The sequence below is a fragment of the Aethalodelphis obliquidens genome, unplaced genomic scaffold, assembly GCF_003676395.1.
Source record: "Aethalodelphis obliquidens isolate GAN/ISIS:26980383/991018 unplaced genomic scaffold, ASM367639v1 scaffold43, whole genome shotgun sequence".
Classification (NCBI taxonomy): Eukaryota; Metazoa; Chordata; class Mammalia; order Artiodactyla; family Delphinidae; genus Aethalodelphis; species Aethalodelphis obliquidens.
In genome coordinates, this window is record NW_020837987.1 from 9,073,108 (window position 1) to 9,097,182 (window position 24,075).

At 51.7% G+C, this 24,075-nt stretch overlaps 1 protein-coding gene across 1 annotated transcript in view; it reads left to right on the forward strand.

The window, feature by feature from the left end:
* The window catches only part of SPTBN4 (spectrin beta, non-erythrocytic 4), a 52,054-nt gene that overhangs the window by 14,959 nt on the left and 13,020 nt on the right, over nucleotides 1–24,075 (forward strand). The window contains exons 11-18 of the mRNA XM_027079573.1: nucleotides 2,597–2,687; nucleotides 6,137–6,283; nucleotides 7,667–7,930; nucleotides 18,762–18,986; nucleotides 19,811–19,900; nucleotides 22,462–22,740; nucleotides 22,833–22,963; nucleotides 23,843–24,047. Coding sequence (XP_026935374.1) covers nucleotides 2,597–2,687; nucleotides 6,137–6,283; nucleotides 7,667–7,930; nucleotides 18,762–18,986; nucleotides 19,811–19,900; nucleotides 22,462–22,740; nucleotides 22,833–22,963; nucleotides 23,843–24,047 — 1,432 coding nt within the window. The remainder of the gene's footprint in view (nucleotides 1–2,596; nucleotides 2,688–6,136; nucleotides 6,284–7,666; nucleotides 7,931–18,761; nucleotides 18,987–19,810; nucleotides 19,901–22,461; nucleotides 22,741–22,832; nucleotides 22,964–23,842; nucleotides 24,048–24,075) is intronic.

Sequence of the window (24,075 nt, forward strand, 5' to 3'; positions counted from 1 at the left end):
CCGAGGCCCCAGCCCCTTGGCTTTTCAGTCTCCGACGTCTTTTTTCCCTAAATTCATTTGGGACAAGGTTGGAGTTTCCTAAAGGAAAACTTTTATGGAGATTCTCATCCTGAGGATGCAAATTCATGATCTAGCATCCTCTGCTCCAGGCCCGGCCCCTTCCTTCTTTTACCCAGCATTTCTTGAGTGTCTGCTGTCTGCCAGGGCTCTGCAGAATGGGGAGGAGGAGCCTGGAGGGCTGTTCTGAGTCACGCCTTCATTCCTTTGCAGTCATTAATGGCTCCTTTCATTCTATCGTTTATTCATTTATTCTTTTAAAAAATTTATTTGGCTGTGGTCGTAGTTGCAGCACGTGGGAGCTTCGTTGCCGTGTGTGCGATCTTTAGTTGCGGCATGCGGGGTCTAGTTCCCTGACCAGGGATCGAACCCGAGCCCCCCTGCATTGGGAGCACAGAGTCTTAGCCACTGGACCACCAGGGAAGTCCCTATTCATTTATTCTTCAGCCAATTAAACAAGTACTGAGTCCACGCTGTGTTCCAGGCCCTGTGTGGGGCAATGCTGGGCGCACATCCTGGGTGACCAGGACAGAACAGTCACGATTCCTGCCCTCATAGAGCTCACATGCTGTCTGACAAGGATGGCCCGGGATGGTCAGGGCCAGGATGGGAGAGATGCAGGGGGCCGTGGGAGCCCTGGGGTCAAACAGGGCCAGGTCCTAGTCCCAGCTCTGCCTCTCAACCTGTAGATTCAGAGCAAGTCACTTCCCTCTCCACGAGCCTCACCTCGCCTGGAACCTGGCCCAGCCCTGCGTGCAGGGCGCTCTTGCATCTTGGCACATGAGGCTCAGAGAGGGCAACAGACTTGCCAGAGGTCACAGCTCTTTGCTCACCCTCCCGGAAACAAGGGATTTTCCTCATCCCTAGGACTGATGCTTGACAAGTTGGCTGCTGAAGGCCTGGAGGGATTGAGTCTGGTTCAATTTCAGAGGCATTTCCTATTTCCTGGTTCCTGAGCTGAGTCTTGGCAGGACGGAGTACATATTTTGCTTGTCTCTGGCCCTTCCATCCAGCTCTGCCCTTGGTTCTCTCCGTAACTCTCTCCCACACACTCCACCTCTTTGCCTCTATCTCCCTGTACAACTATGTATCTCTGTTTCCTTGTCTCTCCTTGTTTTTTCTACCTATACCTTCATCTCTCTTTTTTTCTGCCTCTCTGTCTCTCTTGCTTTCTTTCATTCATAAAATATGTATTGAGTACCTACTGTGTGCCAGCTACTTTTCCTAGGCATTGGGGATACAGGTGTGAGCAAAAGAGACAAAAAATTCCTGCCCTCATGGAATGACGTCCTGGGGGGGGAGACAGACAAGAGAAATATGTAACATATGCAGTGTGTTAGATAGTGTTAAGTGCAAAGGAGAAAGTTAAAGAAGGAAAGAAAGCCAGAAAGTGTTGGGGAGTGATCAGCAGGGGTCTTGCTAAGAACGTGACATTTGAGTACACTTTGGGGGGAAGACCGTTCCAGGCAGAGGAAACAGCCAGTGCCAAGGCCCTGAGCTGGGAGTTGCTTGTTCAAGGCACAGCAAAGAGGGACCCCCTCAGCCGTCTCCACCAGGCCTCTTGGGCACTTTGCCCTGCACTGTGGGGAGGAGGCCAGACTGCCTGGGGCTGTGGTGCTTGCTGGCTCCGGGGTGGTCGGGCCTGGGTCCAGCCCAGCCAGTTCACTTAGGCCAAGGGCCCGCCCCTCCTTGCCTCCGTGTGGCTCCGGCTGCATCCATCCATGCCGTGCTCTCATCCCTCTCTCCAACTCTGTTGCAGCCTTCTGTCTGTCTGGCTGTGTCTTTTACTGGGGGCATCCGGCCACTTCTCTTCCTGTCCCTTTTTGGGCTGTCCCTCCCCTGACCCTCTCTGTCACTTTCCTTCCCTCTGCTTTCTGTCTACTGCTCTCTTCTCTGTCTCTTTCTCTGTCTCTGGCACTACCCTTGCTTCATTTCTTCCCTTGTGTTTTCCTATTTTCTCTATCTCTGGGTCTCTTTCTTTGTCTGTCTCTCGTCCAAGTCTCTGTCAATCATTCCCTCTTGAAGTCTTTGTTTCTCCTTATCTCTGGTCTTGTGCCTGTGTGTGTTCCTGTTTATCTCTCTAAGCCTTTGCATACCCCCCCCTCCCCCCCGTCAATCTATCTCTCCCTCCTAATCTCTCTTTCTCCCTAGGTGTCTCTCATTCTCTAAGTTTTTATCCCTCTCGGTATCTCTTACTCTGTAGGTCTGTTATCTCTCTCTATGGGATTGTGTCTCTCTAAGGGTATTTCTTTCTTTTCAGATATCTGTCTGTCTCTGTCCCTCTCTCTCCCATTCTCTCTCTCCCCCCACCCCGCCTTCCTCTCCCTCCCTCCTCTCTCTTCCTCCCCCAGCTCTGTCCCTGGCTTTGCCCCCACTGATGTTTCTTTGCCTTTACTCCCATCCCTACCTTGCTCTCTCCTCTTCCTCACTTGTACATATGCCCCAGGTTCCTAGCCCTGACAAGCCTGACGCCCTCACAGCCCTACTGCCAGCGCCCCCAGACACAGGCTTCCCCCAATTCCTATCTCTCCACCCCCAGGAGCCAAGAAAACCAACTACGGGCCCACCAATGGATGCAGAAGCTACACGACCAACTTGGGCTGCAGCACTTCCTCCGAGACTGCCACGAGGTAGGAACTCCAGCTGTGCTGGGGCACAGGGACTTCCTTCCTAGACAGGGAAGTGCTCCAGCACCGAGGCGCAGTGGGGGAGGGGGCGCCCCGTCTAAGTGGGTCGCGGAGCGAAGTTCACTTCGCGCCGCCAGGAGGCGTGCGGATCCTGGCCTCAGTGCGCATGCTCCTCAAGGCTCCTCCACCCACGCGCTGGGGAAGGAGGGAGGGGCCTTGGGTGCCCCTGGCAACGGCGCGCGTCCGCGCCCACAGGTCCCGCGGGGACGCGCGCTGATCTCACCTTTCCCCGCCGGAGGTTCGTGAGCAGCTCTCTGATGGGGAGAGAGGGACGGGAGACAGGAGAGGGGTGGGGGGAGCCGTGGGTGGACCAGAAGCCCAGAGCGCAGCTTCGGTCAGAGACAGTCCCCGACCAAGCCTTCGCCCCTTTAACAGTGTCCAGGAATCAAGCTCTGCCCCTTTAGAGATGAACTACACAACCATTAGGACCAACCCAAATCAGAGGTGGTCCAGGTCCCCTTCTCCATTAGAGACAGCCCAGGAGATATGCTGCCTTTCTCTCCTTACCCTGCATTCCATAGAAACTATTCTGCACCCTGACCACATAAGAGATGGCCCCATGAGAGATGGCCCAGTAAACATTTTCCTAAACCCAAACAGAGATGGTCCTGGTCTCATCTATCTTCCTGACTCAGGATAATTCGTACCCCCTCCGCGATGATACAGTACTTAAGTTTCCCCCAACCAAAGATGGTTCAGGAACCAGGTCCGAATCTCCCCAATTAAAGATGATTTGATTCCCCCCATGGTGAACCCCCATGTTCTCCCCACACATGAAATGGATAAGGGCTTCCATATACCCCCTCCCAACTCAAGTCCATTAGAGATGGGTCTGGGACTCCAGCCCACTAGAGATGAGTTCAAGAACCCCCTGTCCCCCTTCTTCCCACTGGAGATTATTCTGGACTGAAGTCTTATAAGAGATATTTCCGGCTCCCTCCCATATTTTTTACCCCTGTATAGCTGAGGTAGCCAGGAATCTGAGCCCTTTCCCACCCCACCTCACCCCCTCACATAGCTGACGTAGCCCAGGCCCCAGCCTACCCCCTCTCTCCCCCGCCGTTTGATTTTCCCAGGATCCCCTTCCCCCTCTCGTTAGATTGTTCTGGACCAAGCAGCAATCATCTGAGATGGCGCAGGAACACCCCCCTCCCCATGCTTTAGGGAGGGTGATGATTTCTCCTCTACGCGCATCTGGGGCCCGGCAGAGAGGCGGGCACGTAGGCAGGTAGGGGGCGCGCGCGGGCGGGCGCGCTGCCGCTGCGCGGTGGCGGGGGAGGGGGCGCGCGTCCGCCGGAGACTCAGCCGTCACCGCCGCTGCCGCCGCCGTCGCCGTAGAGGGGCGAGAGGCCCGCCCGCCCGCTGCAGGGACCGCCCGCCAACGCCTCCGCCACTTCAGGTCTCGGGGGCGCCCAGGGGAGGGGGCTGACGCGCACCCCCGCCGAGGCGGGCGGGGGAGGGGGCTTGGGCGCGTGCTCGCCCGCCCGCCGCGGGAGGGAGGGGCGCCGGCGGCGCGGGGGCGGGTCGGTAAGGCGCAGGGACCCCAGTCCTGGGGAGGGGCCCAGATGCCGGGAGCTGTCCGCGGTGCTGCTGCGGGCCAGACTGAGGGGCCAGGTCCCAAGGGAGAGTAGCGGAAAGGGAGGACTTCTAAGGCTACTCCTGGGGTAGTGTGGATTTGCCCTGGGGGCTAAGGGGGTCCCAACCTCTCTAGGGGCCTCTCCTCTGGGTAATGGGGCCTCTGAGATTTGCCCTGGGGTTGGGGGACCCTCAGCCTTTGGAGAGATTCTTCCCTGGTTCTTGCAGAATCTGCGTTAGCCTTAGATGATGGGGGCGAATCACTTTTGCGTGGGTCTGCCGTGGGCGATGAGGGTCTTGGACTTGCTCTGGGTTTGGAGGGCTCTGACACTTGGGAGCTTTTTTCCTGGGTTGTTGGGGACTCTGGCTTTGCCCTCAGTGATGGGGGTCAATCACTTTGGGGGGGCTTTACCTTGATGACAGAGTACCTCTCCTTCAGGGGCTTTGCCTTCCCTATGCGCTGTGGCTGCCATTGGCAAACTCTTCCCTGCTTGTCGGGAATCTGATAGCATTGGAGGATTCAGCATTTGACTTGGCTCGTGTGTGTGTCTGTGTATGTATGAGGGAGTATGATGCTGTCCTGGACCCCTGGGGAGCACATGCTCAGGGGACATGGAGTGGGGTTTGGCCGACTGGGAATTTGTCCTTGGCTATGACTGTAAGCCAGAGTCCGTGATTTTCTGTTGTTTTTTTTCCCAAGAGGGAGGAGGAGGATCTTGTGACTGAGGGGGGAGGAGAAAGGGGAGGAGCAAACTGCCCAGGTGCCAGGTTTGGTCATGAGTGGGGAGGTTCCTGCTTGAGGGACGAATCTCATTGGGAGGCAGGGGGGGCTCAGAAAGCAGCCCTGTGACGGGTCTGCTGAGGGTGGCGAGAGGGGCCCACTCCTGTTGCTTGCATTTGGGATGACCGGTTTTGTTGGTGAGTGGGGGCACTAGAAATAGCTTTAGTTTGGGAGGGGGGGTTGGCTGCGGAGGTTCTGTCTGGTCCATGCTGGAGAGTCTGATGCTAGATTTGTAGCATCTCATTTGGGGTAGACTCATGTGGGGAGCCAGAAGGTAGCCCTGATGCTTGCATTTGGGGGGTTGGCTTTGGTTGGGGGCCACAATGCATCATGGTTTTGGTGAACTGTGGTCTTGGGCTGGATCCTCAGGGCTGGATTTGGGGAGTTCTGTGGGCTCATTCAGGAGGCTGGATCTGGGTTGCAGGGGATGGGTCTACCCCACATTGGAGGGATGGTTTGGAGGGAACTAGACTTGGCACTAGTTGGGAGGGTTTTTAGGGGTTCATCTGGCCATATTGGGGGTCTGGGACTAGATATGGGGCTTCACCTGATACCTTTGGGAATGGGTTGGAGATCTTGAATTGGTCCTTATTGGAGGTGGCTGAGACTGAATTGAAGGGTCTAAGTATTGCTGGGGGTGAGGGGTGCAAGACTGAATCGGAAGTGAGTTGAATTAGGTTGGAGGGCTTGTTTTGGAGGGCTGATTTGGCTATGGGTGGGAAGACTGGCCTAGGAACCCTACCTTGGGGCTTAGGGCTTATGAGGAGTTGAGAAGGGCTGCCCTGAGGACAGAGGGCTAAGAGACGTTGCATTCTGGGGACCCTTTCATCCATCCCCTACTCCCCAGGAAAGGGCTTAAGCTGCACACCCCTGCCATAAAGGCCTCACTTGCACAGCTTTTTCCATCCCACCCTTCTCTCCTTCCCCAGTCCTAGAAGCCTAGGCCCTGAACCTGGGACATTGTGGAGGGGATGGGGGGGGCGGGGCTATGGCAGGTTGTGGGGAATTGGCTGAGCCCCTCCCCCATCCTGCACAGCTGGATGGCTGGATCCATGAGAAGATGCTGATGGCGCGAGACAGCACGCGGGAAGACGGCCACAAGCTGCATAAGAGATGGCTCCGGCATCAGGCGTTCATGGCAGAGCTGGCTCAGAATAAGGAGTGGCTGGAGAAGATTGAGAGGGTGAGTATGCAGAAGGACCCACTGCCCATGCCAGGTGCCAGGGGCCTCCAGGGAACCCATATCTCACCTCCTTCACCCTCCGCTGCCAGCCCGCTCTTCTCATACCCCTGAACTGGTTCAGATAACTTCCACATCTGCTCCTAGTTTTGTGGCCTTGAGTAATTCACGTAACCTCTCTGAGCCTCAGTTTGCCTGTCTGTGAAATGGCCAACATCTCTTCTGAATGGTTGTTAAATATTTCACCCCTTCTTATAATCTCCCCTACCAGGCTTCCCTCCACACCATTTGGAGCATTTAAAATAGAAAGTCAGGTAGTCAGGTTGGGGCAGCCCTGGGAAGCTGGGGTTAAAGTGAACATTGGATTCCTACAACCGTGGGTTCTCATTCTGTCTATGCTGTTACCAGCTCTGGGGCCTTGGGGGAATTGTGTTAACTTCTTTGAGCCCCAGTTTTATTGAAGTATAGTTGATTTACAACGTGGTGTTAGTTTCTGGTGCACAGCAAAGTGATTCAGTTATATATATGTGTATACATATATACGTACATATACATATTATTTTTCATATGGTTTATTACAAAATTTTGAATATAGTTCGCTGTGCTATACAATTGGACCTTGTTGTTTATGCTCTGCTTTAAAATTAGGAAATAAGAAATGTAGGCTCTTGAGTACATAAAGTGCTTAACACAAGGCCAGGCACCTAGAGCTGTAATTGCTATGGTATTGTTCTTTTTAATACGTCATATGATATATGTGGCTCTAGGCCAACATATATTGGAGCTTGACTTCAGCTTGGAGGGACCCAGGCAGATTTTTGCCCTAAGCATCAACCCCCAAAACTGCCCCTAGACCTGCTGCCCTGGATCCCCCCACTCTTTTCACTCAAAACAGAGGCACCCAGGTGGGTCTTAAACCCTTAAATGGCCACCGATGCCCCATAATGGTGGCACGTGGCAAAGCCACTCTCCTTGACTTGGAGTCTAATGGAGGTTTGTTCTCTCTGTCTCTTTCTTCCACCTCTGTCTCTCGCTCCCCTTCTCTGTCTTCTGGTCCTCTTCCGATGTTTCCAACTTTGTGCACATCTCTGTATCCACCACTCTATGGCTATCTGTCTCTCGCTGTCTCCTTTTCATGCCTCTGTGTTGTCTGTCTCCCTCCCCACACCTCTGTCTATCTGTCTGTCTCTCCTCATCTCTCTTCCCATGCTTGGTGCTTTCTCTCCAACCACCCATCATGTCTCTGTCTCTCTGTGTGTCTCCAACTCCTTGATTCTGTCTCTCTCTCCACGTCTCTCCCTATGTTCTGCTGCCCCCATATTTCTCTGTCCCTCCCCACCATCCACTCCCTCCCCCTCATTTCCTGCCTCCCATCGTCTGGGGCAGGAGGGCCAGCAACTGATGCAGGAGAAACCAGAGCTGGCAGCCTCGGTGCGGAAGAAGCTGGGTGAGATCCGGCAGTGCTGGGCGGAGCTGGAGAGCACCACCCAGGCCAAGGCGAGGCAGCTCTTTGAGGCCAGCAAGGCCGACCAGCTGGTGCAGAGCTTCGCTGAGCTGGACAAGAAGCTCCTTCACATGGAAAGCCAGCTGCAAGATGTGGACCCTGGTGGGGACCTGGCCACTGTCAACAGCCAGCTCAAGAAGCTGCAGGTACGGCCTGGCTGACACAGACGGGGGCTTTCTAAACACAGTGGGGCCAGAGTCAGGGTCAGATCCCACTTGAGGTATTTCAGACAGAGGGGATTTAAGATAGGGATTTATTTCAAATGTGTTAGAAGAGCTGGAAACAGAAAGGGAATACTGAGGCAGTCCAGCTAGTAGCCACTAGCTACTAGGGGAAGCACCCACCACCCCTAGGGAAGGGGGTACAAAGGGGGAGGAAAGATTTAGAGCCAAAAAGCAGTAGGTAGATCACAAGCACACTGAGGGTTTTCCAGGACCCTGACACCTGTTTCCTGGATGGAGAAACCAAGGCCCAGAGGTAGGGGGCTGGCTTTGCACAGAATAATAACAGCATTCATGGGACTTCCCTGGCGGTCCGATGGTTAAGACTCCACGCTCCCAGTGCAGGGGGCACAGGTTTGATCCCTGGTGGAGGAACTAAGATCCCCATGCCACTCGGGCAGCCAAAATAAATAAATGAATAAAATAACGGCATTCATGGAGTGCTTCCCCCACCAGCCTCTGTGCCAAGCTCTCACTGATCCCTCCCAGCAACGCTGAGATTGGTACTGTTATTATCCCCCATTTGACCAACGGGGAAACTGAGGCACGGAAGGTAGAGAGCCTGGCCCAAGGACGCACAGCTAGCCAGTGTCTCCATTACAAAACAGCGGCTCTTAGAGAACAGACACAGTGTCTGCTTTATATCTGCTCCTAGCCTGGCAGCCTGTGGTGCTTGGTATCTTACTGTTTGATGCTCTGACTGGAGGTGCGAATGTAGGAGCTGCGTCTCACCTCCCAAGGTGTGACAACTCCTGCCTTTACATCCCAGGAACAATGTCTGAGGCTCTGGGAGGTGAACTAATGGCCCAGGGTAGCCAGTGGCAGAGCTTGGATTCAAATCCAGATCCCTCAACTCTTCACCACTCCTGCATAGTTATGCTTCTAAAGTGTCTGGCAAAAAAAAAAAAAAAAAAAAAAAAGTCGACTGATAATAAAAGCACATGACACTAATTAGTATTTATTCAGTTATCTATGCAGCAAATCTTTATTGAGCACCTATGTCAACACGCTAGGCGCTTTTCTGGAATACAACAGTAAGCAAAACTGACAAAAACTCATGGCCCCCGTGGGGCTCACATTCTGGTGAGGAAGACGGGCAAAGAAGCAAAGAGCAACAGATCTGAATAGGATGTCAGGGACGTCATTGCTTTCTGTACTCCAGCGGTTCTCAACTGCCTTGTCTCCAGGATCCCTTTACCTCTTACAAATCACTGAGATCCCAAAGAGCTTGTTTGCGTGTTTAATATTTACTATATTAAAAATGAAAACTGGACATATTTAAACGATTGATTTTGTTTAAAAACAACAACAATAAATCAATCACCTATGAACCCCAAAGCATTCTTTTATGAAGAATAACTGTATTTTCCAAAACAACAACAAAAAAATGTAGGCAGAAGATTGGCATCGTTTTTAACGTTGCAGCTCCCTTTCATGCCCGGCTTAAAGGAGCACTGGAGGGAATTCCCTGACAGTCCAGTGGTTACCACAGGTTTGATCCCTGGTCGGGGAACTAAGATCCTGCATGCCACCCGGTGTGGCCAAAAAAAAAAGAGCACTGGCTTCTCACCTCTGCTTCTGCATTCAGTGTCTCTTGCAATAGCACTGGTCATGCGGTCCCTGCAAAACCCTGCTGTGCACCTGGAAGAGAATGAGAGGGATAAAGGCAAATTAACAGCTTAGTATTTTTTTAAACAATGTTGTAACCTTGCAGACCCCTTGAAAAGATCTTGGGAATCCGCAGGAGTACCCGGACCACACTTTGAGAACCGCTGATCTGTGTTCTGTGCCAGCCACTGATAACCTGTCCCTCCTCCCCAGCAGCCCTACGAGGGAAGTGCTGTGGTTATCCTCACTGGACATGTGAGGAAACCACAGCACAGAAAGAGTCCTGGCTCTCCCAAAGTCACACAGCCACCAAGTGGCCATTCAGGACCACATTTAGTTCCCATCCACCCTCCTCCCTCGATACTCCCAGACCATAGTGGGGAACATGGCCCTCTCACTGGCCTCTGAAAAATCCATCACTGCCTGAGGTCCATAGCTGCGCAGGCAGTGGTCACGCAGGGATGACTCGGCCCCACGTCTGCTCTGAGGGATCACCTGGAATATCGGCAGAAACAAGTGGTGGCCTGGATGGTCAGACAGAGGAGGGAGCCAGGAGTAGTAGCAGCTAGGGGCCAAGTGATGAAAGCCCTAAGGGGTGGCAGACAGACCTGGGTTCAAATCCCAGCCAGGGCGCAAGTGTAGTCCCTCTCTGAACCTCTGTCGTCCCATCTTAAGTAGGACTGCCTCAGCGCGGGCATCCCAGGGCCAGGTGAAGGTGTGCACTGGGATGTGGTGAGTTCCCAGCAAATGGGGATCTGTGACTGTCAGGATCCCAACAGGAAACAGAAGGCATGCTCCACTGAGGACGATTTGAAGAGGGCCTATCGAGAGTCTTGACAAAGGTGTGAGCAGGGAATGGGGAAGCCTTGGGGCCGACAGGAGGGAGCTTTACTTCCGGGCAGGGGTGAGGGGGGTGGGGGAGGACAGGGGGTGCAGAGTCACCTGGAAGGAGCGGGGACCCTTAGGCAAGAATGGCCGCTGCTGCAGGGAGGAGCCGGGAAATGATAGGTCCCCTCCGCTACGTTCACAGAACTTACTTCATGGGTGCAGCCCCACAGGACCCCACACTCGGTTTTATGCTCTGCTCTCCTATTCTGAAATTCTTTTGGCCGTGCCGCGGAGCATGCAGGATCTTAGTTCCCCGACCAGGGATAGAACCCGTGCCCCCTGCAGTGGAAGCGTGGATTCTTAACCACTGGACTGCCAGGGAAATCCCTGTCCTGTTCTGAAATTCTGAACATTTGAATCAAGGGACCTGCATTTGCATTTTGCACTGGGCCCTGCAAATTATGTAGCCAATCCTGAGCCCAGCCAACCTGGAAGCCAGAAGACAGGGGAGCCAGTTGCTATGGTCCATACAGGTCAGCCCACCCCACTCCGCCCCCGGCGACCCCAGGGCACAGAGCAGGATGGAGAAGCTTAGACTGTGGGTCAGGAGGGGCACATGGAGACCTCCAGCACAGCAGCAACTATTACTACGACTATTCGTTGTCTTACGATGATGACTAACTCTTCCTCAGTAGTTTATTTCAGTGAATAAAAGCACAGACTCAGGACTCAGCAGGTGTGGGTTTGAATCAGAGCTCTGCCACTTACTAGGTGTGCGATGTTGGGCACGTGGCTTTGCCTCTGGTCTGAGCCTCAGGCGCCTCCTCCGTGCAAAGGGAAGGACCCTAATGCTAAGCCATTTGGTGACAGCGGGACTCTGGGTGGCAGCACATGCCAAGGTCAAGGCCATGGATGCTGGAGCCTGGCTGCCTGGGGTCAAGCCCAGCTCTGTGACTTACCAACTGGCTAACTTGGAATTATTTCTCTTTTTGTGCGTCAGTTTCTTCTTCAGTCAAATGGACATAATAACAGTAGTGATTTCATACGAACATTGTAAAGATTACAAGACGTACTGCAGGATGTAGTTTCAGAATTGCTGACCCAGCAAATCTGACTAAGAGACAGTTCTCGCTTACAGGTTTTAAATTTTTAATTATCTTCCACCAGAGGGCACATCGTCACTATACTGTGTTCAAAAGTTGGGTTATTTCTCTGCCTTCCGTAGATTCTGTTATTTATGTGAAATAGTTGTTTCATTTGTTTCTGATTATATTCCAGTTTGGCACGTCCCCCCATCCATGGAGCTTTTAAAAAATGTATTTGGCGGGGCGGGGGGAGGTGCTACATGAGACGTTAATAGAGAGCCGAAAGTTACAACTGCCAGTTTACAGTTCACCTGTGACAGATTGCTCGCCTGAGTCCTGATGCCATTTAATGCTCTCGTCCCCAGCAGCAAATGAGAGCTCCTGTTTCTACCCATGCTTGCCAACACTTGGTGTTGGCAGACTTTTTAGATTTTTTTTCCCAGTCTGGTGAATAGGCAGCATATCTCACTGCGGTCTCTGCATTTGCATTTTGGGTGGAACTGGTGACCTTGAGCATCCTTGTCTCCCTTTTTGGCCATTTAGGTTTCAGAGGGAAGGTTTGGGGCCTCCTGCCCTAGACAAGTGCAGAGCCGGCTCTTCCCTCCACATGGAGGGGGTTAGGCCCACCAAGCCCTGGGGACCAGGAGGTGAGGTCCCCATTGTTTAAGGGAGAGACTGAGGCCCAGGGCGGTTGAGAGCCTGGGGGGGTGGGTGTCACACAGCGATGGGTAGGCCCAGCACAGGACTCCTGGCCCCTTTCCCCAGCAGAGGGAGCCCGAGGTGGGGAGTGACTCAGTGGGCCAAGGCCCCATATGGAGTCCAGCTGGGCCTCAGGAGCTGCCACTGGGGAGGGGAGCGGCCTCCCAAGGCCCTGCTGTCCCCTGGGGCCTGCCTGAGATCCCAGACACTGTGCATATGCAGGAGGGAGGGGGTCGGTCCAGCCGGGCACATCTCCTGGCTGCTCTACCCCTCAGGGCACCAGGGCCAGGCTGGGCTGGGGGAGGTGCTGGCTCCGGGTCTGAGGGGGTGTGGCTGTGAGAGTGATCTCTTCCCCCTCTGCCTCACTCTGGGCCTGTCTCCCAGTCTCCCCCAGTTCCTCTGTGTCTCTCTTTCTCTTAGTTTTTTTCTCTCTCTTTCTCACCTGTCTGTCTGTCTCTCTGTCTCTTTATCTCTCTCTGTCTTACTCTCTCACTCTCTTCTCTCCGTCTCTTTTCATTTCAGTTCTCCATCTCTGCCCCTCTCCCTTGATCTCGCCTCATCCCTGTGTCCTCCTCGTGTCCTTCCCCTTGTCCCCCACCCCAGCTGCTGCAGCAGCCTTCCTGGAGCCCCGCCTCCCAGGTCTAGGCCATGTGACCCAGAGTCCTCCTTCAGGGCCTCCTCCAACTGTCCTTGCCGGCTGAGGGGCCAGATGGTAGAGTCCCAAACCCCTGCTTTCCCAATCCCAGGGGTCTGACCAGCTGGCCTGGCTCAGCCATGGGCTCTTGCTTGGGGAGGGAAGCGGGGAGCTGGTCTCCTGCCATCTAAGGGGGACCAGTCAGGGGAAGATGCACGTGGAGTCTTTGCAGCTGCTGAGCTGAGTCCATAAAGACTACCTCCCACCCTAAGCCAGGCTCTTTTCTCTGGCCGAGAAAACACTCTCTTTGCCCCTTTTCATTCTTTGCCCCACATTTCTTCATCTAGCTCATCATGGCCCAGAGTCAGGGGCTACACAGTCCAGGGTTTGAACTCTTTGCCCCACATTTCTTCATCTAGCTCATCATGGCCCAGGGTCAGGAGCTACACAGTCCAGGGTTTGAACCCTCGTTCTCCTACTGTGTGACTGAGGACAAGTGACCCCACCTTTCTGAGCCGCATCATCCCCAATTACAGAGAAGCAGAGTGACTGAGGGCCACTAGGGTTTCGTGGTCACTTGGTCCTGGGTTCAAATTCTGGTTCTGGCAGTTTTTACTCCGGACCAGGCATTGATCCTCTCTGAGCCTCAGTCTCTCCAGCTGGAATATGGGAAGGCAGCAGGTGGATCCGAGAAGGAATCAGGTTGATGTGGGGGTCGGGGCTTGTGTGTCACCATGGGGCAGAGCGCCTGAAGCTCTTTTGGAAGTAGGCTCTTCTGTCTTTTGTTTGTTTGTTTTGTTTTTTACCTTTAATCTCTCTTTTTTTTTTTTTTTTTTGGCTGTGCTGCGCGGCTTGTGGGATGTTAGTTCCCCGACCGGGATTGAACCCAGGGCCTCAGCAGTGACAGCACGGAGTTCTAACACTGGACCACCAGGGAATTCCCAAAATACACGCTCTTAAAGAGTACAATTCAGTGATTTTTAGTGTATTTACAAAGTCAAGTGACTCTCACCACTATCTAATTCCAGAACATTTGCATCACCCCAAAGAGAAACCCCGCACCCATTAGTTCCCTCTACTAGTCTACTTTCTGTCTCTACAGACTTGCCTATTTTGGACATTTGACCTAAATGGAGTCGTACAATATATTGTCCTTTGTGTCTGGCTTCTTTCACTTAATGTTTTCAAGAATCATCCATGTTGTTTCTTTGGTTTTAACGTTTAAAGCTAGTTTACTTTTTTTCTTTTTAATGTTAACCTTTCATACCAAGAGAAGCAGAAGAGCATGGTGACCAATCCAACAAACAAAATCAACACGCATTTATGGAGACTTACTCTGTGCCAGGCATGGAGCCAGGAGCTGGGCTCCAGTTGTGAACCATACGAGCATCCCCATCTTCCCTGACCTCATATGCTGTTGTGAGGATTAAACGAATTCACTCTTGATAAGCGCTTAGAGCAATCAGGGTGTGTTACCCATTATCGCTGCTATGGCAAGAAGTTCAAACAGAAGGGTATGATGTGTAAAGTGAAGTCTTCCTTCCTCCTCCACAGGCAAGTCCCACTCCGCAGGGGTGTAACTGCTCTCAACTGTTTCTGCTCTATCCTTCTAGAAATATTCTCTGCAGACCCACACACATACACATGACATACAGCCTATAGTGAAGCTTGCCTTTTCACTTGACAAAACACCCCGGGCATCCTTCCTTGTCACAAAATCGAGGATAGAGTCTGTCCTTTTAAACTGTTGCCTGGTATTCCAGGGGTAGTTTGACAAGGTCATTAACCAGCCTTTGAGAAACCTTCGGGCTGTTTTCAATCTTCCGCTAGTATAAATATTGCCACAACAGACATCCCTGTCCCTATGTATTTGAGCCTATGTGCAAATATTTCTGTAGATAATAATCCTCAAAGTAAAATTTGGGGGCCAAAAGGTGTATGCATTAAACTTTTTCATAAATATTGCCAAGTGTTCTCCTGAAACGGCAGCGGACACACTTGCAGTGTGAGAGCCATCCATCTCCCCACATGGCTGACGTCATTAGGTATTAGCAAGCTTTTGCATCTCTGCTAATCTGAGAAGTGAAAGATACTGTTTTGTAGTTACTTGAATTTGCATTTTCCTAAATATTGAAGGAGGCTGAACATCTTTTCATGTGTTTAAGGACCATTGTACTTCTGTATCCTTAGCCCATGTTTGCAGGAAAGGATACACATTAAATGGGTGTTCAGAATACGTGGCATTTTTGTAGAAGTAGAAAAGTGGCAGCGCCTGGAATTATTCCATCTCGGGTCACACGGCCTCTTGCTGGAGAGGTGGTAGAGGAGTTTTCATTTCATGGGGAAGTGGAACTTATAACCTTCATATTTCAGACTATATTTGAAAGTTTCCTGAATTCTAATGCATTTTTAGTTTTCTACACATCACAACAATGTTCTTCTTAGCGAAAAAGTTTGGGGGATGACTATTTCATTTTTCTTTGATTTCTGCCACTTATAATTGTGCCTTTAAAATTTTTTCCATTGTACATGGTTTTGACTTGTTATAAGGTTTGATTTTTACCCATTTTTATGACTCCTACAGATTGTGAACTGTATCAGCTGGGATTCTTTGGGGTGCAGTTCATAGGACTTAGGCTAGAAGGGGACAGTGTTGGCTCACATAGCTGGAAGATCCAGGGGGTATGAGCTTGGGGCATGGCTGGATCAGTTCCTCAAATTACATCCTCAGGAATCTCTCTGTCTTTGTTTCTGCACCCGGCTTTTCTCTGTGTTGGCCTCGTCACTGGGGAGCCTGTTCCCTCCTGGTGGCAAAATTGTCTCCAGTATCCCAGGTCTGTGTTCTTCTACCTTTAGGAATACGATGAGAAGGAGACCACCCCTTTTGAGCTCACACACCTTTCCAGCAAAAGTGGGAAGAGTTTTCATTGGCTGATCTTAGGTTACGTGCCATCTCTTACCCAATCCTTGTGGCCAGGGTGATTCAGTGTTTCTCATTGACCAGGCCTGACTCACATGGCCATTCTTGGACCGCTTGGTTTCATCAGCCCCTTAGGAAACTGTAATAGTTTTCACTGGCCCAGCTTAGGTAATAGGACCATCCCTGACCCAGTGTTCTGATTGGCCAGGTTTAGATCATGTGGCCACCTTGGCCCTCTAGGTTTTATCAGTTCCTCAAGAAGTTCAGGACCTGAGAGTGGATTTTCAGGTGCTGCAAAGGAAGGGACGGATGTTAGGCAGGCAAAACCAACCCCCGGCACTACAGAACCTCCCAACAAAAGTCTTAATTTGGTTCTTAAGTTTCCAGCTTTGGGTTTCAGTCTTTTGCTGTAATCTGTTACCACTTAATTTCATTATTTTGTTTTCTTTTCTAGACTTCCCCCATCTGTTTAGAATCACACAATACATAAAATTTGGGGTGGGGGGAAGATCCTACTAACCTAGATATCTTCGGTAAAACAAAGTCTCACTTCAACGTGCCTCCGGATCCCACACTCCAAAGGGGACTTCAACTATTATTTGGTGTGCATCCTTCTAGATCTCTTTCTATGTGTTCATAGATGTGCCTATATGGATTACCAGTGGTTTCATTTTCTTTGTATTTCATGCTTAATTTAAATTCTTGAATAAATAAATATCATGGTCCAGACATCAAAAACTATATAAAAGATCCTATGTGAAAAGTTTCTCCTTCATCCCTGTCCCCATTCACTAAATTCTCATCCCCCCAATAGGTACCATCTGTTATTAATTTCTTGTTTATTCCAGGGAATTTTTATGCATGTGTAATCCACTACAAATATCTATTCATAAGTAGGTTCTAAAATTGTTTTCCTCTTAACAGTAAATCTTGGGTATTATTCAATACTGATGTGGATTTGTTTAACCGTTTCAATCTTCATGAGCATCAAGGTTGTTTCCATTTTTTTTTTCCCCATTATAAGCTCTGCTATGATGAGGTCTTTGGACAAACATCTGCTATGATGACCATCCTCAGACAAACATCCTGTGCGTATGTGCCAGTGTTTCTTTTTTTTATTAATTTAGTTTTATTATTATCATTTATTATATTTTTGGCTGCGTAGGATCTTCGTTGCTGTGCGTGGGCTTTCTCTAGTTGCAGCGAGTGGGGACTACTCTTCATTGCGGTATGCGGGCTTCTCATTGCGGTGGCTTCTCTTGTTGTGGAGCACAGGCTCTAGGCGCGCAGGCTTCAGTAGTTGTGGCACGCGGGCTCAGTCGTTGTGGCTCGCGGGCTCCAGAGCGCGGGCACAGTAGTTGTGGCGGACAGGCTTCGTTGCTCCACAGCATGTGGGATCTTCCCGGACCAGGGCTCGAGCCCATGTCCCCTGCATTGGCAGGCAGATTCTTAACCACTGCGCCACCCGGGAAGTCCCTGTGCCAGTGTTTCTTTAAATACATTCCTAGAAGTGCAAGTACCAGTGCCGGATCAAAGCATTTTGACACATATTGCATTTGGATAGGACCTGCCAAACTGCCTTCCAAAAAGGCTCTACTAATGTACACCACCACTGACAGTGGCTGAGTGTGCCCATCTCCCTGGATCTTTGCCAACACTAGATATTATTGATCTTTTAAATTTTTGCCAATCTGATGAATAGAAGAGGATACCTTGTTTTAATCTGTATTATCCTGCTGATTAGTGAGACTGGGGATCTTTTCGTGCACTTATCTTTCCTTCTTTGTGTTGCCTGTTCACATCTAATGCCCATTTCTCTTTTGGGCCATCTCTCTTTGCTGATGTCATTCATTTGAGCATTGAACAAACCGCAACTGAAGGCCCATTACATGCTGGACACTGTTCTAGGCACTTGGGAATACAGAGGTCCATTGACACAGCCTCTGCCCTCATGAAGCTAACATTCCAGAAGCAGGAGACCAATTAAAAAAGGCTTCACAAGTAAAGACAATTATCGGATGGTGGTTAAGTGCTGCAGAGACAAAGGAAGCAGGATAAAAGGGAATTCTTTTACTGGTAAAGAAACTAGTGCCTTGCTCTAACACATACTATTTTTCCAGCTTGTTATTTGCCTTTAACTGAATCTAGAAATTTAGGTTGTTGCAAAAGTATTTTTTTAAAAACAAAAGTATTTTTTGTGGCCAAATTTATAAATCTTTCCCTTTACGGTTTATGTGCTTGGAAAGATTTCCTCCATCCCAAGATTATAAAAGCTTTTGCCCCGGTTTTCTTAGTATGCCTTATGGATTTACTTATTCCACTTAAGTCTTTAATCCATCTGGAATTATTTTCAGCATAAAGAGTGAGGAAGGGATCCAGCTAAATTGGTCAGCGACTTGGCCCCTGACCATTCATTGAATAACCCATCCTTTCCTCGGAGGTTGGAAATGGCATCTATAAACTGTATGAATTCTCCTGTGTACTTGGGTCTGCTTTTCCACTTTCTGTCTATCCCTGTGGCACATCAACCATTATAGCTTTGTATTTATTTTTGATATTTGGAAAGGTTGACTCTTTGGACAAATTACCTAACTTTTCTGGGCCTCAGTTTCCTCCTCTGTAACATAGGGATACCACCAACCTCGAAGGGTTTTTCTGAGAACTAATGAACTAATGGGCCACTTTAGTCCAGGGGGTCAGGAAAGACTCTTTGAAAAGGTAACAGCTAAGCTGAAATCTGATTGACTGGGAAGAGCATGCCTGGTAGAGGGAATAGTTACGGCAGAGGCCTTGAGACAGGAACTAGCTTAGTGGGTTGCAGGATCAGAGAGGAGGGCAGCGCTTCTGGAAGGAATTGGGCCAGGGGAGAGTGGAATAGTGGGCCTCGACCAGGGGTTTGGCTGTCACCATAAAGGTACTGGAGAGCCACAGCGGGATCAGGAGGGAGGGTGGGGCCTGCTGACCCTACCCTTGTCCCTACAGTCGATGGAGTCTCAAGTGGAGGAGTGGTACCGCGAGGTGGGAGAGTTGCAGGCGCAGACGGCGGCGCTGCCGCTGGAGCCGGCGAGCAAGGAGCTGGTGGGCGAGCGGCAGAACGCGGTGGGCGAGCGCCTGGTGCGTCTGCTCGAGCCGCTGCAGGAGCGCCGCCGCCTGCTGCTCGCCTCCAAGGAGCTGCACCAGGTGGCGCACGACGTCGAGGACGAGCTGGTGAGGATCCGCGCGGGGATCTGGGACGGGAGGGGTGTGCGAGGGCGGGGCGGGGCATGAGGCCAGAGGCGGGCCAGCCGGCAGAGGGGGTGGAGACTGGGATGGGGGCGGGGCCATGGGACTTAGGAGGGTTCAAGGGTGGAGATGGCTGAGGGACCTATCCACTAATAAGCAGATAGACTCAGTCATTCAGTCCTTAAGTTTTTCACTTACTTATTCACTCATTCATTCACTCTTCCACATTTCATTAACACTTTCAATCACTCATTGATTTATTCATGAAGTTATTGATTTATTCATCCACTCATCTTTTATTCATTCTTTCACTCATTTATTTATTATTCACTTACTCACTTGTCACTCATCCATTCATTTCCTCATTCAGTCATTCACTAATTTGTTCATTCAGACTTGTCCTAAGTCAGTGACAACCCGGTGTGGTTAGGAATGTGATGGGGGAAGCAGGGGGCTGTGAAAGCCGGGAGGAGGCATCTGGCCAAGTTCAAAAGTCGGGGAGAGTTTCCTGGAGGAGGGGATGTCTGAGCTGAGACATTTGAGGGAGCCTGCTGAGGGAGTGGGAAGGGAAGTCCAGGAAGCAAGACCTGCCTGTGCAAAGGCCAGAGGTAAGCATGAGCCTGGCTCGAGTGCAGAGAGCAAGACAGAACATGTCCAGAGAGGAGGCTGAAGACATGACCAGACTTTTAGGCGAGGAAGGGCCTTGGATGCCGGGGAGGCTTGCATGCTTACAGTTTAGCTGGGAGGGAGGGGTCCTTGCCCTGCTCCCTGTGTCCTTCCCGTGACCTTATCCCTGATTTCCTCTCCAGGCATGGGTCCAGGAGCGGCTGCCACTGGCCATGCAGACAGAGCGAGGCAGTGGTTTGCAGGCCGTCCAGCAGTACATCAAAAAGAACCAGGTGAGCAGAGCCACGTCAAGGGAGTGGGTTAGGACACATTTGGATACAAATGATAGAAAACAGCTCAAGGTGGTTAAAGCCAAAGAGGGGAATTTATAGGCTCTTGTAACTGCGGAGACCGTGGACCGCAGTTAGATGCATCAGGTGCTTCCAAGACGTCATGAATCTCTCATTTCCATTTTTTTTTTTCCTGTTAGCTTTGTTCTCAGGCCAGCTCTCCTCTCCTGCTGGTAAAAGAACTCCAACAGATTCAAGTTTATATCCCACCAGTAAAACTGAAGAGAATTTTTCTCTCTCAGTAATTTCAGCAGTAGTCCCAGGAAATACTCTTTTGGGCTCAACTTGAATCACATGTCCACACTGAACTAATCATGGTGGTCAGGGATTTAGACAGCTCTGAATGGCCTGGTCTGGACTAAGGGCTCGCCCTTGGAACCTGTAGGTGGGGTCAGCCTTAACTTTATCTGGGCTGAGGTGGAGACAAGGGGATTCCCCACATGAAAATTAGGGTCCTGTGACTAGAAGTAAGGACACTGGCTACTGGGCCACGAAAAAGAAAACAAACCAACAAGAACCGCAGACACCTCTAGGGAGAGAGGACAGAGATGATCGGAGGGCTGACACCTACACCGAGCACAGTGGGGGGCTTCTGAGCCGCTAAAAATCTCTGGACCTTTATTTACTTCCCTGAGACTCAATTTCCACATCTAAATAAGTAGAGACTTGGTCTAGAGCCGTGGGTCTCCAGTTGCTTAGGGAACCCTTTTGCAGAGGAACCCAATTGCAGAGGAACACTTTGATCAAAGCCACTCTCTCACCAAAGCCCAAAGTAAGACATATATAAGAGGAGTAATAATAATACAGTGATGGGACCTCCCTGATGGTCCAGTGGTTAAGACTCTACGCTTCAAGAGGGAGGGGATATGGGAATATATGTATACATATAGCTGATTCACTTCGTTATACAGCAGAAACTAACACACCATTGTAAAGCAATTATACTCCAATAAAGATGTTAAAAAAAAAAAAAGAAACTCCCATCCCCCCCCAAAAAAAGACTCTACGCTTCCACTGTAGGGACACGCACAGGTTCGATCCCTGGTCAGGGGAACTAATATCCCGAATACCACGCGGCATGGCCAAAAAATAATAATAATAATGATAACAATATTAATAATACATCGATTAAAGACTTACTGTGTGCCACATACTGTCCTAGGGGGTTATATCAGTTACTTAATTTAATCTCCACAATAACCCTGTGAGGTAGGTATTGTCATTACCACCTTTTATTTTTAAAAAAATCTAAGTTGGGAGAATAGGGCATTGAAGGATGGTGGGAAGGTGAGTACAGAAATTATTTTGGAAAGATTCGTGATTATGCTGCACTTGGTGGAATTCTTTAAGAGGCTGGAGTTTTGCTTTGAGTTTTGTTTTTCTATCTTGATGAAAATACTCCTGGCTGTCAACAGTGTTGGGAACAAACAAAATTGGCCCATCGTTTTCACAGTTGAGGAAACTGATCAAGTGCACTTCATGCTTATAATTGGGGGAGCTCGGCTGTGTGTGTGAGAGGTGTGAGGTGGGTGTGTGTGTTGGCTACACAGGGGCTGTTAAACACATACTAGCCGCTGGTGTTGGTTGAGCACCTACTGCCTGCCGGACACGGTTCTAAGTGCTCCACAGGACAGCAACCCCACAAGGTAGATATTAGGGGGCCACCACTAGCCATGTGCCTTCAGCAAGTTCCTCAACCTCCCTGTGCCTCAGTTTCCTCATCTGTGAAATGAGAATGAGAACGATGTCTGGCTCCTGGCGTTGGAGTGAGGAGTAAATGAGTGGCTGCAGGGAATTCCCTGGCAGTGCAGTGATTAGGGCTCTGCGCTTCCACTGCGGGAGGCACAGGTTCGCTCCATGCCATGAGGTGTGGCAGGAAAAAAAAAAAAGAGTGGCTACATTATGCAACGCCCTTACTTAGCAAAGTGTCTGGCAGGCGCTTGGTGTTGGCTATTATTATTAACTCCATTTACCAGTTGGGGAACCGAGGCATAGAAGAGGTTAACTAAAGTACTCAGCAATTACAGAGCCGGTGGAGAGAACCTTCTGGGGGTGACAGAAGAATTCTGTATCCTGATCTGGGTACACAGGTGTATAATGTGTAAAAATGTGTCGAGCTGCACCCCTAAGATTGGTGCACTTCACTGTATGTAAATGATACGCATGTAAATGATACCTGTGTTTAGGTCTGTGTTGCAGCCATTAAGGGGGTAATCTTGCAATCACCGGTCATCTTGTTTGAGAGCAGAGTCTCTGGACCCAGCCTCCTGTGTTCAAATCCTGTCACCCCCTTACTAGCTGCTTGTTCTCTGGCAACATACTTCACCTCTCCGTGCCTGTTTTCCCACCTGCAACGTGGGGGGGAACGAGTGAGCGAGGAACCGCAAAATGCTTAAGTGGTACCCGGCACGTGGTGGGCCATCTGCGGCTGTTTGTTCTCCTCTCCTGGGCGGCGCCAGTCGTGGAGGCGCCCTCTGAACGCTCCTCTCCACTCCCACCCCCAGGGCCTGCGGCGGGAGATCCAGGCGCACGGGACGCGCCTGGAGGAGGTGCTGGAGCGCGCGGGCGCCCTGGCGTCGCTGCGCAGCCCCGAAGCTGAGGCCGTGCGCCGCGGCCAAGAGCAGCTGCAGAGCGCCTGGGCCGGACTGCGGGAGGCGGCCGAGCGGCGGCAGCAGGTGCTGGACGCCGCCTTCCAAGTGGAGCAGTATTACTTCGACGTGGCCGAGGTGGAGGCGTGGCTGGGCGAGCAGGAGCTGCTCATGATGAGTGAGGACAAGGGCAAGGTGCGCCCGGGCTGGGGGTGCGGGGGGGCCTGGGGGCGCTGGAGCCCGGGGCCGGCCCCTGCCTCCTCATCGCGGGCGCCGTGTGCCCCCAGGACGAACAGAGTACCCTGCAGCTGCTCAAGAAGCACCTGCAGCTGGAGCAGGGCGTGGAGAACTACGAGGAAAGCATCGCGCAGCTGTCGCGCCAGTGCCGGGCGCTGCTGGAGATGGGGCACCCGGACAGGTGGGCGGGCGGGGGATCGGGGCCACGCAGGGGCGCGGGGCCGCTTCTTAGGGAATGATCCAGCAGGATCTGGAGCTTCGCTGTTGGAAATTGGGGCAAGGCCAGGATTGGACATTGGGGTGGGGGTGGGGTCCCTCACTGCCCCGGGCTGGTGCTTTCGGATTTTGGCAAGTGGCTGGGGGCCGGGAAGAGAGGAGCGCTGCGCAGGGATGTTTGAGGGGGTGGGGCCGTGAGCACTAGGATTTGAGTGTAGGGGAGGGGGGTGATGTCTAGGTCTGAGGGGAGAAGTAAGAGCTCAGGACAGAGAAGGGTCCTCTCCCTAGGACAAAAAAGCCTGGAGCACTGGGATTGGGCATGGCCTGAGACCTCTTGGACAGCGGGTCATATGGCCTCCCTGAGTTTAAGTGCAGGGCCCACATCTAGGAGGCTGGGCCGAGGGGTGAGATCTGAGACAGAGGCACAGAGCTAGACCTTTGTCCGCCTGAGCCTGGAGACTGGGACTGGAGGTGAGGTGGGTTGTCTGGGGACCCAAGTAGGGGGTCTGGAGTCCCACTCAGGTCGCTGGAGGGGCCAAGTGTGGGACCACGGACTGGAAGGCTGGGAGGGGGTGGAGGGAGGGGGTGATGAGCTTATCAAGCTTAGGAAAGCAGAGTTTTCCCTGAGCGCTGAGATGCAAGTGCTGGGTTGGCTGCATCCAAGGCTTGCAGAACAGAGTCCCGCGTGAAGGAGTCTGACGGGACTCAACCTTGCCTGAAGGGTGGCCTGCCTGAAGGGTTGCACAGCTCTGCCCTGAGCTGGGGCGGGGGGTGGCAGGGGGTCAGAGCTCTGTCCTGGAAGTCTCAGGGGGCTCCATCCCTGCCCCTCCCTGTCCCCCAGCAGCGAGCAGATCAGCCGGCGGCAGTCTCAGGTGGACCGCCTGTACGTGGCACTCAAGGAGCTGGGCGAGGAACGCCGGGTGGGCCTGGAGCAGCAGTACTGGCTGTACCAGCTCAGCCGCCAGGTGGACGAGCTCGAGCACTGGATCGCAGAGAAGGAGGTGGTAGCTGGCTCACCTGAGCTCGGCCAGGACTTTGAGCACGTCACGGTGAGCAGCATTAGGAAGGAGCAATGAT